Below are 12,583 nucleotides of genomic sequence, written 5' to 3'. Positions count from 1 at the left end.
GCGAGGAGTTCGGCTCTGCCTCTGGCCATTGGCAAGGAGTTAGGAGCAGTGTTCTGAAAATTGATGCAGGAAAAAACCCAGAACACACACAAAACCAAAGCAAGCCTGTGAATTCTAGCCATGCAAACGTTGCCCTCCCTTTCCCTCAGTTTGCCTTTTGTAGGAGGAGGAGGTTTGGGAGCCCTTTGTATTGAAACACACACTGAAAAAAAAGATGCCCTTCATTCAAACCTCCCACCCCCCACCCCCACATGCACACACTTCCCCTTTTCCAAAGGACTCCGTGACTGGAGTTGCGATCTAACTGGACTAGATTTGGGGATCACTGTAGGAAGAGGAGGAGAGGGGGCCAGAAGAAAAAGGAAAGAAAGAAGGTGCAGAAAGAAGAGGGAGAGGAGGGAGAAGAGGGGGAGAAGAAATGGGAGAGGGAGAGTAAAGGAAGGAGAAGCAGGTGAGGGAGAAGAGGGAGAGAGAGGGAGGAACGAGAAAAGGTTTAGAAGGGGAAGAAGAAGGTACAGAAAGAAAAGGGAGAGGGGGAAAAGGGGAGGGGAAGAAAAGGCAGAGAGTAGAGAAAGGAGAAACAGGAGAGGGAGAAGAGGGAAAGAGAAAGGGAGGAAAGAGAAAAGATTTCGAAGGGGAGCATGAAAGTGCAAAAAGGAGAGGGAGAGAAGAGGGAGACTAAGAGGGGAAGAAGCAGGAGAGGGAGAAGAGGCAAAGAGAGGAAGCAAAGGGAAAATATTTAAAGGGGATGAAGGAGGAGATGGAAGAGAGAGAGAGAGAGAGAGAGAGAGAGAGAGAGAGAGAGAGAGAGAGAGAGAGAGAGAGAGAGACAGAGACAGAGACAGAGACAGAGAGAGACAGAGAGAGACAGAGAGAGAGACAGAGAGCGCAAAGAGTACAAAATGTGCTAGAATTATAATTCAGAAAGACATTGCTAAAGGCAAAGCAGCAAAGCAGCTCTCAGTAGTAGTAACTAGGTTTGGATAGTTCTGCCAAGAGTGAGCTCTGAGCTTTTGGGCTCAAGTCAGTTACCTAAGGGATTCTGCTTTTGGCAAGTTGTGGTCTTTTGTCCCCATCAAACTCTCTGTCTCTATTGTCTCTATCTCTCTGTCGTTCTCTATCTCTGTTTGTTCTCTCTATTGCGCTCTCTCTCTCTCTCTCTCTCTCTCTCTCTCTCTCTCTCTCTCTCTCTCTCTCTCTCTCTCTCTCTCTCCATGCACTTCACCAAGAGTGACTCATTCAAGGAGCAATGCTTGGACTCTTCCCCAAGTTACTGCTGCCTCCTGACATCAGTGGGCTCAGAGCCTCCTGAAAAGGAGCTTTGTACAGTGCCCGGTGCCTGGGGGTTCGCTTTATTCGGGCTCTACTTTCAGCTGATGATCTCACATTTGGCCTTCTGAGAGAGAGAGCACCTACTGCTCACATATATTCATTTTTTCCTGTCCTCTTTCACTTTTCTCCTGTCTTGCTAGTTCTACTTTACCTCACACTCTACCCAGTCTGTCCTCTCTCACCCCATCTCTCTCCCAATTTCTTTATCTGCCCCTCTATCCTTCTCCTTTCTCCTTTATCTTTTTTCTTCTCCCCATCTCGTTTTCATTCTGATTTCTCTCCCTCTTCTCTCATTTCCTCCCCTTTCTCCTTCTTGCCATCCCCATCTTTCTCTTCCCTTTCTCACCCTCTACCTTCTTTTTCTCCTCCTTCCCTATTTTTCTTTCCCTCTTTCTTTTTTCCTCTTTCCTCCTTTCTTCATCTGACTTCATCTTTTCCCTTTTTTTCTTCCTGCTCTCTCTCTCTCTCTCTCTCTCTCTCTCTCTCTCTCTCTCTCTCTCTCTCTCTCTCTCTCTCTCTCTCTCTCTCTCTCTCTCTCTCTCTCTCTCTCTGTCTCTGTCTCTGTCTTTCTTCTCTCTGTCTCTGTTTCCTCTCCCCTCTCCCCTCTCCCTCTCCCTTTCTCTCTCCTTCTCCTTCCCTCCCCCCCTCTCTGTTTCTGTCCCTGTCTCTGTCTCTCTCCTCTGTTTATCTCTTACTGTCTGTCTCTGTCTTTCTGTGTCTCGCTCTTTCTCCTCTCTCCCCTTGCTCTCTTTTTTCTCCCTCTCATTTTTTTCCTCTCCCCATGTCTCTCCTTCTTTTTCTTTCTGGATTCCTTCCCTCCCATTTTATCTCTCTTTCTCTCCTTTCATCCTTTCCCCTCTCTCTTCCCTCCTTCAACTCTTCCTCTTTTTTTCTCCTCTTTCCTAGGGAGCCTCGCTCTCCCCTCCACCTCTTCCAGAGTCAGGTAGCCCGGGCTGTTGCCCTGGCCAGTTAGCTCACCGAAGATCCTGGGCGCACGCAGCTGACAGTGGACGCATGCCTTCAGCCAATCAGAGCTGGGGACCAGCTGGGATAGTATATAGTTTGAATAAATCATTAAGCTTGACACGCGCTCTGGTCTCTCCGCTCTGCAATACAACTTGCTTCCTGCCCTTAACCTACAAAACCCCCTTTGTAGCAATCTGATCTTGCCTACAAAAGAAGGAATATTACTCCAACCTGCAGCGGGGCCAAGACCTTTGTGCTTCTTTCTACTTTAAAACGACTGTTAAAACAAGAATCCAACCCACCCCTCCCGCCTGCGTCCGGATCTACCATGTGATTTCTTGGCCCCTCACCTTCGTTCACATTCTGGGCTCTGAGTGAGCTCATCCGGCTCCTGGAGCCTCGTTTCGCTAGGAGAGAAGAAGGATGAAAATCTGGTCATTAGCTGTTTCTGGAGAGCAGTGGACCTCGCTTTCAAGATAGATGGCGTTGAAAAAAATTGAGAGTAGGAAAGAAGCAAGAATAGGGGGCTGCCGGCTTAAATGATGACCCCCAAGCCTTTGAATGAATCATCTTTCAGCTACAGAGTGCTGGATTAGGGATCAGGAAAATCAGGGTTCAAATCCTATAAATATAAGCTCTTTGAGGGTTCTCATTCTTTCTCTTTTGTCTTTGTTATGGCCAACTCCTAACAGTGAGTAGTCCAGAAAGATGAAAATCTATTGACTTGAGTAAATTGCCTCACCTCTCAAAAACTTTCTTTCCCTATCCAGAAAATGGGGATATTAAATAATACCTGTATTAAATGTCATAGATTTATGAGATGCAGATGAGCTTATGTATGTAGAGCAGCTTTACACTATATACATGTCATTTGTTATTATTTAATGAATGCCTTAATGTATAACATTTTTTAAAAAGAGGGGCTTAATTGCATTCCATTATTAATCCCCACAAACCCCTTCACCTAAGGCCTTGGACCCCCAACTATAGCCACTACTTTCCATTGGAAGAGATTAGGATTTAGATAGTAGTAACTAAAGTGTATCTCCTACTAAAGCTTATCCTGATCTCAATTCATTTTCTATGAGTATCTCTGCCCAGGACAGGTGGAAACTTAATTGACTTTGTAGTTCAGAAACTTGATTTGGAATCTCTGTTCCTGCATTAGCTGTGTGGTTGGATCACTCATTCTAAATTTTGGTACGAAAAGATTAATCAGAGATATAGGATGATGTCCAAGGTCTAGATCAACCCCCTTCACTTTGCAGATGAGGAAAACAAAGCATAATTATGGGAATCAACTTGTCCAATATCATAAAAGTGTAAGAGGGCAGGTTTGAACAAAAGTCCTATGATTCCAGTTCCAGGATTCTTGTCAAATGTGCAACTCTCTCCCTATTCCATTAGGTTTTGTCAAGATAGGACATCGCAAACATCATAAGTATTGAGGTGAGGTGGAATATTACATTTTTGAAATCCTTTCCATCTTAGACTTTCTAGGGTCCCAAGATAGGTTCTGGGGTGTGTGGCAGTCTAGCTACAAAGATCAGTGATCAGCCTAATGAATCCAATGAGAGGAGAAAGCTTTCTTTCTTGGTTCCCTCCTGAGTTTGAGCAGATGAGATTATTAGAATGGAAATTGTATTTGCCTTAAAGTCGACCTGCACTCTTATCCACTGGTTCTCTGAATCTGTGCTAATTCATTCATTTATGGTGAACCTCTGTTCCACTCCTTAGGTTGAACTTGAGACAGTTCCTCCTACCCAATCTAAGAGTGTGACCAAAGAAAACACATATGTAGCTTTAATGTCATCCACCACCTCAGCTCCATGTTGGTTTGATACTGGATTCTTTGGCTGAGATTAATTTATGGAATATATATACATATATTCCATACATATATGTACATATATATATACACATATATACACACATATAAAACACACACACACACACACACACACACACTCACTCTCTCTCCCTCTCCCTCCATCCCCCTTTCGTTGGAGCATTTAAGCCTCAATTCGATGATTTGTAGGCTTCCTTCCCAGATCAGGAAAGAAAGAAAGAAAGAAAGAAAGAAAGAAAGAAAGAAAGAAAGAAAGAAAGAAAGAAAGAAAGAAAGAAAGAAAGAAAGAAAGAAAGAAAGAAAGAAAGAAAGAAAGAAAGAAGAAAGAAAGAAAGAAAGAAAGGAAGAAAGGAAGGAAGGAAGGAAGGAAGGAAGGAAGGAAGGAAGGAAGGAAGGAAGGAAGGAAGGAAGGAAAGGAAGGAAAGGAAGGAAGGAGGAAAGGAAGGAAGGAGGAAAGGAAGGAAGGAGGAAAGGAAGGAAGGAGGAAAGGATGGGAAGAGGGAGAGAGAGAGGGAGGGAGGAAGGAAGGAAGGAAAGAAGGAAGGAAGGAAGAAGAGAGGAAGAAAGATCACTTTCAAGTTGTAATTTAATATTGGTTAATCAACCTTATAAGTCACAATTCTCCCTCCTTCCCCAACACACCACTTCTTCTAACAGAAAACGGGAGTGGAAAAAGAATGCACTCGTCCCTGTTTCTATGTTTTGTATCTCTCTGCTAGCCCAGCGCAGCTTTAAAAAGTCCTCGGGCACCCAATAGAAGCCTCTGATTTATGGGGTTTACTAATGCTAGCTGAATACTGCTTGTCAGGGCTCCATGAATGCCTCTCCCTCCTGATACAAGAAAAGGCTTTGTGTTGCTAAGCGATTAGAGCAGATGTAATGAGATTTACCCCAATCCTGGTTTGCCCTTTCCTATCTTCGGCAAAATTGTGTGTGTGTGTGTGTGTGTGTGTGTGTGTTTTTGTGAATTTCCCGAGTTTGCCTTACACATTGTGGCCAACCACAGCGTAACTTTCCCTGGACTTTAATGAGTGCTGAATATTTACCATTCAGAAGTGAGCAAAAGAACACCTGTCTACACAAGGAAGAGAAAATTCCCCTTTGTACGCAGTGAAACACTATCCTAATGTTATATTCATAGCCATAAATTACTAGCTACACTTTCTTTTGCATACCTTATCTGTAAACTTGCAAAGGAGTTGGGGGAGGGGGCTTGGAGAGAAAGAGGGTATGAAAGAACAGAGGTGATAGGAGAGAAGAGGGAAGAGACAGAAAAGAAGAGGAGAGGAGAAGAAAAGAAAGGAGAGAAAAGAGAAGGAAAAAGAAGGGGAGGAAGGAAAGGAGGGGAGAGAAGATGAGAGGAGAGAGGAGACAAGAGGAGGGGAGAGGAGAAAAGAGGACAAGAGAAGAGAGAAGAGGAAAGGAAGGAAATTAAGGAGAAGGAAGAAAGGAGGGAAGAGAAGAACAAGGGAGTAGAGAGGATGGAGGAGAGGAGAGGAAAGAAGGGGAAGGGAGAAAGGAGAGACGAGAAGAACTGGAGAGAAGAGAGGATGGAGAAAAGAAGAGGAAAGAAGATGGAACAGAGGAGAAGAGATGATAGAAGAGGAAAAGAAGGGAAAGGGAGGGGAGAAGAACAGGAGAGGAGAGGAGATGGAGGAAAGGAAAAGAAAGGGAATGAAGAAAAGAGAGATCAGCAGAGGAGAGGATGGAGGAAAGGAGAGGAAAAAAGAAAGGGAGAAAGGAGAAAAGAGAAGAACAGGAGAGAAAAGAGGATGGAGCAAAAGAGAGGAAAGAAGATGGAGAAAAGGAAAAGAAGGGGAAGGCAGAAAGGAGAGAAGAGAAGAACAGAGGAGAGGAAGGAGAATTCATTCTCCCCAAACTAAAGGATAAACATGAAGGAAACATTACGGTGTCATTATTTTCATCAATAATCTTGAAACTGGTCCAGGGCTTTCAGAGGCTCTGGTTATTTATGATGATGGGGAATGGCCTGATTCTCTCCCCACTCCCCATTTTAATCACATTGATCGTTTGTTTCTGAAAAGCCTGAGTGCATCCCAAAGAAGAGCACTTCTGCAGAATGCCATGAAACTTGGGAGTGCTCATTGCCTGGCGGCCTCAAATATCTCTGTATGTCTCTGTGTGCAGCATTATTGGTGAGAATCAACGATAGAGCTGGATGCACAAACACAGGCAAGATTTTTTTTTTTCCTTTTTAACTCTGTAAGACACGCTGCCTCTGCGCTCTTTGTTGGGTTTTGTAAGATGCATTTTGCGTTCTCCTTTCCGCTTGGCTTCATGCACGCAAACTGAATTTGCAAGTAATGCAGAAGGCAAGCAAGTAGCCAGGCGAAAACAGGCTTGGATTCCGGTCACGTCCCTGCTAACTGACAACAAGCAGACTAGCCAAAAAGAAAAAAGAAAGAAAAAAAAAAGGAAAGAAAAAAAAGGAAAGAAAAAAAAAAGAAAGCAAGAAATAAAATCCACAACCAATTTCTTTTTTGAAACTTGGTAATTGGGTATTTTTGCACGCAGATCACGGTATTGGGACAGAGCTATAGGCTTAGCTCCATCAGTGTTTCTAATTTGCTTCACATTACTTCTCTTCTGGTTTATTTATTTAATTTCAATCCCTTGGACACCTCCCCCCACTTTTTCCATTTCACCCCCCCCTTTTTTTTCCAGGAATTCTCTGAACTGCAGTGAATCTATCTGTGGTTTAACATCATTGTGCAAAAGCTAGAAAGTGTGTGTTTGGTATTTGGGGGGGAGGGGGAACCACACCCAAAACAAGAAAGCTTGCTTTTACCATGGGTTCCCCTCTCCTCCCCTTAGTCTTTTTCTCTACATTTCATAGATCAATTCATTGGAGACACAATGAGAAGTTAGAAGCACAGGAGAGGGATGAAAAATGTGGGATGGAGCGCCCTCTTTTCCAAGCTTATTCTTTTGGGGGAATTATTTAACGTGCAGTGATTTCACTCAAGGACAATGAAGCTATTAATCATCCCCTATTCTCTTGGTGTGTGTGTGTGTGTGTGTGTGTGTGTGTGTGTGTATTTGCAGAATAGAAGAGCAAGAACACAACTGTTAGGTATCTTTTGTCCTCACATTTATCACAGATACGACATACTGGCTAAGGTAGCACTTATCTTTGTCATCTTTGCCACTTAATATGTTTGGTACCAAATCTACCCTCTACCTTCCTCACCCCAGTCCCTTGGCTTCCCTTCCCTTCGCTGCAGACCATAGACATGGGCACATCAGTAACTTTGAGAAGCATAGGATCATTTCTTTAAAAAAACAAAAACAAAACCAAAAAGTTTTATTACGAAACTAGTTTGTATAAAACAGGGTTATACAGGAACTTTGTAAGTTTGTAATAAAACAGTAAGAAAAATAGGCAGTGGTCTTAAGTTCTCCCAAAACAAGGCAGCAATAGGAAAACCAATGGCTACCATTTTTTTTTTTTTTTTTTTTTTTTTGCGCGTTTGGACAATAGCTGCATAAACTTCGTCCCCTCCTCCAACAGGGTTTAACATTATTAATACATTAACAAAGTTTCTATAAAGTAAGACACATTGGTGCTAAAGTACATCCGGCAGCCTCTCCATCCCACCTGTAAGGAGGGTCCTTTACACAACCATATACAAAAGATGGCAGTTGTGGTGGTGACTACTTATCTAAAACAGGCAGAGGTAATAAGCATCACATATTAAGGTATCAAGATATACACATTTTAAAACATTTGTACAAAACTTCTATAAATCTCTTTTCTCTCTCTCTTTCTCTCTTATATACAAAAATATCTTAATATATCCCCAAACTGGTTAGGATAGATACAAATAGATTTTCTCATAATAAAAAAAAAAATTCACAAAAGATTGGAAGCATTTTAAGATGAATACGGTAGAAAAGATGTCAAGGAAAGAAGGGGGGGTCTGAGTCAGGAGGGGGAAGGGAGGACTAGGAGAGGGTGATTTCAAAGGACTCTTTGAATACAGCATAGTTTCATTGCAGACAAATTGATGGGGGAAGTAAATGTAGGTCCATAGTGAGTCAAAGAGGAAGGACCACCGGCATCCATTCGTGAAGGATTAAGAAGTGTACTTTGGGTGATGAGTTCGGGGTCTGGGACGGGGGCGTAGTGGGGGGGTGCTTTAGGCTTGTATGTTAGCGTTCATATGTATACGATAAACATGTGCTATCTCCCCTCCCCCCCTTCTGACTCCATTGCCACTGGGCCGCTCATAGGCTTCTCTGCACACAACCCCGCCCCCCACAACGGAGGCCCTTAAGTCAATGTTCATCCTCCTCTTCAGGAATCGTGGTGCAAAGATAGTAGCGAAGTAATAGCCGTACTTCGGGGCATCTTGGGGGGGCGGGGTGGAGACACGCAACTTTAGGCAAGGCGTTGCTGTTGTTTTTTTGTTTTTTTGTCTGTTTGGAGGAAGGGGAGCCGATTTCGTCTTCTTCCTCCCAGTGTCGCTGGCGGAGAAAACAAAATGCTAAAGAGGCAGGTTCTCTCCGGTCACCCTGTAACATGACAACAACAGGAGAGGTCAGTGTGGAGACTCGGCTGATGAGACCCAGTAGGGGGCCGGGCGGTGGGGGAGGCAGGGGGAAGAGAGGCAGATGGATGCGCCGAGGGCTTTGACAGCTCGGGCTCTTCTTCCAATACTCCCTGGGCGACCCAGCGCAGCCAGGCAGGCAGCAAGGCACCCTTTTCCAGCCCCCGGCCGCATCACTCCTCCCCCCTCTGCCTCGGTGTCCCTGCACCCCTCGTCCTCCAACACCAGCGGCCGGGAAGAGCTCCAGCGCATCGAGCTAGAACTTCTCCCTTTACACACACATCCCAAAACGGAGGAGATGCGATGGAGATGAAAAGCAACTCCCATCTACACACAAGCACACGCGCACCGTACTGGTGGTCCCCTGGCTTCTGCGCGCGCGCACACACACACGCGCACACACACACACACACACACACACACACACACACACACACACACACAAGTGATGGAGCTCTCCGCTCCCCTCTCACTTAACAAACACAGACGCTACAAAACCTTATTGGAGACCCCCCCCCCCCTACATACAAGCCGAAGTGGTGGATGTCGAGGGATGGAACATAAACACACGCGCGCGCCCCATGAAACTTGCCTGCTCCCAAAGTTGGCTTTCCCTCGGGCCTGGGCTGCAGAAGGCGTTCAGAACCAGTTTGTAAAGTCCAGAAGTTCTTGTTCCTCTGGACTGAGCGGGTCGTAGGAGCCCTCGTCGGACGAGTAGGACGAGACCGGGGAGCCGGCCATTGAGTTCAAGTCGTTGGAGTAGTTGGGAGAGATGGTGGGCGACAGGACGCCGGCCTGGAAGGCCGCGCTCACGGCGTCGTGCTCGTCCAGGAGCTGCTGCAGGGCGCGGATGTACTCGACGGCCGAGCGCAGAGTCTCCACCTTGCTCATCTTCTTGTTGGCCGCGCCGTTGGGGACGTGCTCCCGCAGCGTGGCGAAGCCCAGGTTGACCAGCTTGACGCGGTTGCGCTCGCGCTCGTTGCGCCGGGCCACGGCGGCCGGCTGCTGCTGGGGCAGGCTGTAGCCGAAGCCGCTGAAGTTGAGGCGCCGCTTGCAGCGCATCAGCTCGGGCGACGACGAGCGCGGCCGCTTCACTTGCTTCGGCGCTGACTTGTGACCGCCCCCCGAGGCTTGGCCGTCGGCCGGGCTCAGCTGCTGCTGCGGCGGCGGGGGCTGCGGCGGCTGCTGCGGCGGCGGCGGGGGCTGCTGCTGCGCGCTCTGGGCGGCCGCCGCCGCTGCTGCCGCCGCCGCCGCCGCCGCCGCCGCAAAGAAGCAGGCGGCGGGCTGCAGGAACGGCTGGGGCGGCTGGGCTTGGGGCGGCTGCGCCTGGGGCTGCGGCGGAGGCGGCGGCGGCGGCTGCTGGCTGACCCCGGCGCTTTCCATCTTGGAGGGGCTCTCCATGGGCCGCCAGGAGATGTGGAAGCCGGGACAGGGAGGGACGGAGAGGAGGGGTGCCGCGGGGAGGAGGGGGCAGAGGGAAAGCGGAGGCGCCGGAGACAAACGCAAAGGAAGCGAGGAAAGCGACGGAAAAGAAGGTGTTCGGGGCGAAATTAAAAAAAGAAAAAAGAAAAAAAAGGAAGGAAGAAAAAGAAAAAGAAAAAAAAAGAGGAGACTCCTGAGGGTGGGGGAAATGGAAGGTGGCAATGTCTTCCCTCCGCCTCCCACCGCTCCTCCTCCTCCTTCTCCCTCCCCTCCTCCCTTTGCGGGTTGGCTTCGGGAGCCTCGCGTGGCGCTCGCGTGTGAGGCTGCCGCTAGCTGCTCCTTCTTGCAAAAAGAAAAAAAAAAAAAAAAAAAAAAAAAAAAAAGGCAAGCGGGTGAGGAGCCTGCCTGCTCGCCTCTCTCCGTGCTTCTCCTCGTCTCTCCTCCTGTCCCCCTTCTCTTCCCGGAGAGCTCCACGCTCTGGCTAGGTGTCCGTCTCCGCTTCCTGCAGTCGTGCTCCGGCCCCCTTTTTAATTTCTCTCTCTCTCTTTTATTTTTCCTCGCTCTCCCTCCCCTGGCGCCTTCCACGTTCCCTGGCTTGAAGTGAGTGCTCACGGTCCGGAGTGCGACCGCCTTTTCAATGGGACACACAGCCCCACGCGCTCTCCCTGGCCCCGCCTCGCCCCCCACTCCCGCTGCTCGCAACAGCAGCGGCAGCTCCGGCCCCCACTCCACCCCCTCCTCTCTCCCTCCCTCCTCCCACCCACTCCCCAAACTGCTCTCTCCTCCCCCCCCTTTCCCGGCCCCCCTCCCCGCCCCAGCCCTCGCGCCGCCCGATTCCTTGCAAACTCTCCATTCACCAGGTTTGTTGTTGCAGTGCGTGCGCCTGGCGCGTGCCGCGCACGGCGCTGAATAAACAGCTGGGGGAGCTGGGGCTGGGCAGGAGTCGGGGGTGGCTGCCTGAAAGGTGGGGGGGCACCTCGAAAGAGAAGGAGCGGGGCTACTAGGGGAGTTGCAGAACTGGGGACCCTGTCGTTGGGAAAGGGAGATTTTGGGAGATTTAGAGGCTAGACATCGCCAAGCGGAGATGGAGCAAAAAAGCAAAGTTAGGGAAGATGTTTCGAGGTGAGGGGTGGGGGGTGGGGAGGCAGGGAAATTTAGTGCACTTCCCAAAGCCACCTCCCTCCTCTTCACCTGGTGGGCATTTTCTACAGGGATTTCGGTGCTGTGTGAGACAGGAACCGGTGGTATAACAGCGAATAGTTTAGGTGAATTGTTCTAGAGTCCGGGCCGAAAGAGTCCCCCCGGAAAAGGGATTTTGGGGTGCACGGATAAGCGGAGAAAGCATCCTCTGGTTTCATTGCTGGTCTGGGCGGTGATGCGTTAGGCCTTTGGGGGAAGAGGTGTGGGGTGAAAGCACAGTCGGGGAGGCCTTTCCAGATTGTCGCAGCGTCCGGACGCAAAGATCCAGAGCCTTTGGGTGGGCTGGGCTGGGATGAGCAGAGGGCGGGAAGGAAGAAGGACCCCTGCGGCCGGGAAGGTGTCTCTCCCTCTCCAAAAGGAGTGGGGATTTTCGCAGACGGAGAAGGGCTGGGGCCAGATCTTATGTGAGGCTCGGCGCAGCAGGCAGGGACTTCAGCAAAGAGCGCGCCCGGAATCCCCAATTTACGCCCCTTCTTTTGAGATATATGACAGGAAATTGGAAGCAGTCTACTTGTCACGAAGTGATCCAACGCGCTCTTCTCGAGTCTCCGAGAGTCCTTCCCCCCCCCCCCCCTTCTCCTTTAGCCCAGAGCCTTCCCTCTCGTGCATATTGCGCAGCGGGAGAGATGGGAGCCGGGGACCCTGGGCCCGGCCGGAGACTCCTTCCTTGTCCCTGTGGGTTACTTAATCACTAAAGACTCTCCGAGCCCGAGTTGTTTTCCCTCGGGAAGGAGGGCGTTTAGGAGGGGAAAACAAAATGCCCACCACTTTGTGGTCCTGCCTACTTAGTGAAGAGGGAAGTAGAGAGCTAAGCCGCAGTTGGATGAATTCAGCCAGCCTGCAGAGCGCGAGGAATTCACCGAATAATTGCTCCAAATCCGCATTTGTCCAGGATACCTGGACTCTGCCCGTTCGAGCTACTGACCTGGGCAAAACAGGTTTTTCCAAAGGCAGAAGTTATCTCTGGGCAGCGGGGCATGTAAAGCAGGGGAAAGAAATAAGTTTTCTGAGAGAGAAAGGTGGAGGGCTGTCTTTAAATGGCCTTTTTTTGATGTTTCCTAAGTGGCATCCGGGATGGACGCCACACTTCGTAGTTAAAATAACACTATACCTCTCTTTCCCGACTAGCTTCCACTTAGCTCCCAGAAGCCCAGAATGGAAACACACACACACACACACACACACACACACACACACACACACACACATACACACACATACACACACACACACATACCTATTT

At 48.7% G+C, this 12,583-nt stretch overlaps 1 protein-coding gene and 1 long non-coding RNA gene across 2 annotated transcripts in view; both read right to left on the bottom strand.

Annotated features, from left to right (window-relative positions):
- LOC141543153 (uncharacterized) overlaps positions 1–2,351 on the bottom strand; it is a 53,239-nt gene extending 50,888 nt beyond the window's left edge. Inside the window, exon 1 of the long non-coding RNA XR_012482355.1 lies at positions 2,311–2,351. This is a non-coding gene — a long non-coding RNA (uncharacterized LOC141543153). The remainder of the gene's footprint in view (positions 1–2,310) is intronic.
- A 4,308-nt stretch (positions 2,352–6,659) lies between these two features.
- ASCL1 (achaete-scute family bHLH transcription factor 1) lies at positions 6,660–10,499 on the bottom strand. Its single transcript, XM_074271415.1, has 2 exons — positions 9,311–10,499; positions 6,660–8,683 (listed from the first exon to the last, which is right to left on the bottom strand). The coding sequence occupies exon 1, from the start codon at positions 10,117–10,119 to the stop codon at positions 9,358–9,360; it is 762 nt and encodes a 253-aa protein (XP_074127516.1). The 5' UTR covers positions 10,120–10,499; the 3' UTR covers positions 6,660–8,683; positions 9,311–9,357.
- Between the last annotated feature and the right edge of the window lie 2,084 nt (positions 10,500–12,583).

This window comes from Sminthopsis crassicaudata, chromosome 5 (genome assembly GCF_048593235.1).
Source record: "Sminthopsis crassicaudata isolate SCR6 chromosome 5, ASM4859323v1, whole genome shotgun sequence".
Taxonomy (NCBI): Eukaryota; Metazoa; Chordata; class Mammalia; order Dasyuromorphia; family Dasyuridae; genus Sminthopsis; species Sminthopsis crassicaudata.
Note: the sequence above shows the minus strand (reverse complement) of the source record. Positions and strands in the feature narration are given on the sequence as shown.

Bases quoted from the DNA above. Each gene is read 5' to 3' on its own strand.
- ASCL1 (XM_074271415.1), bottom strand. From the start codon at position 10,119: ATGGAGAGCCCCTCCAAGATGGAAAGCGCCGGGGTCAGCCAGCAGCCG.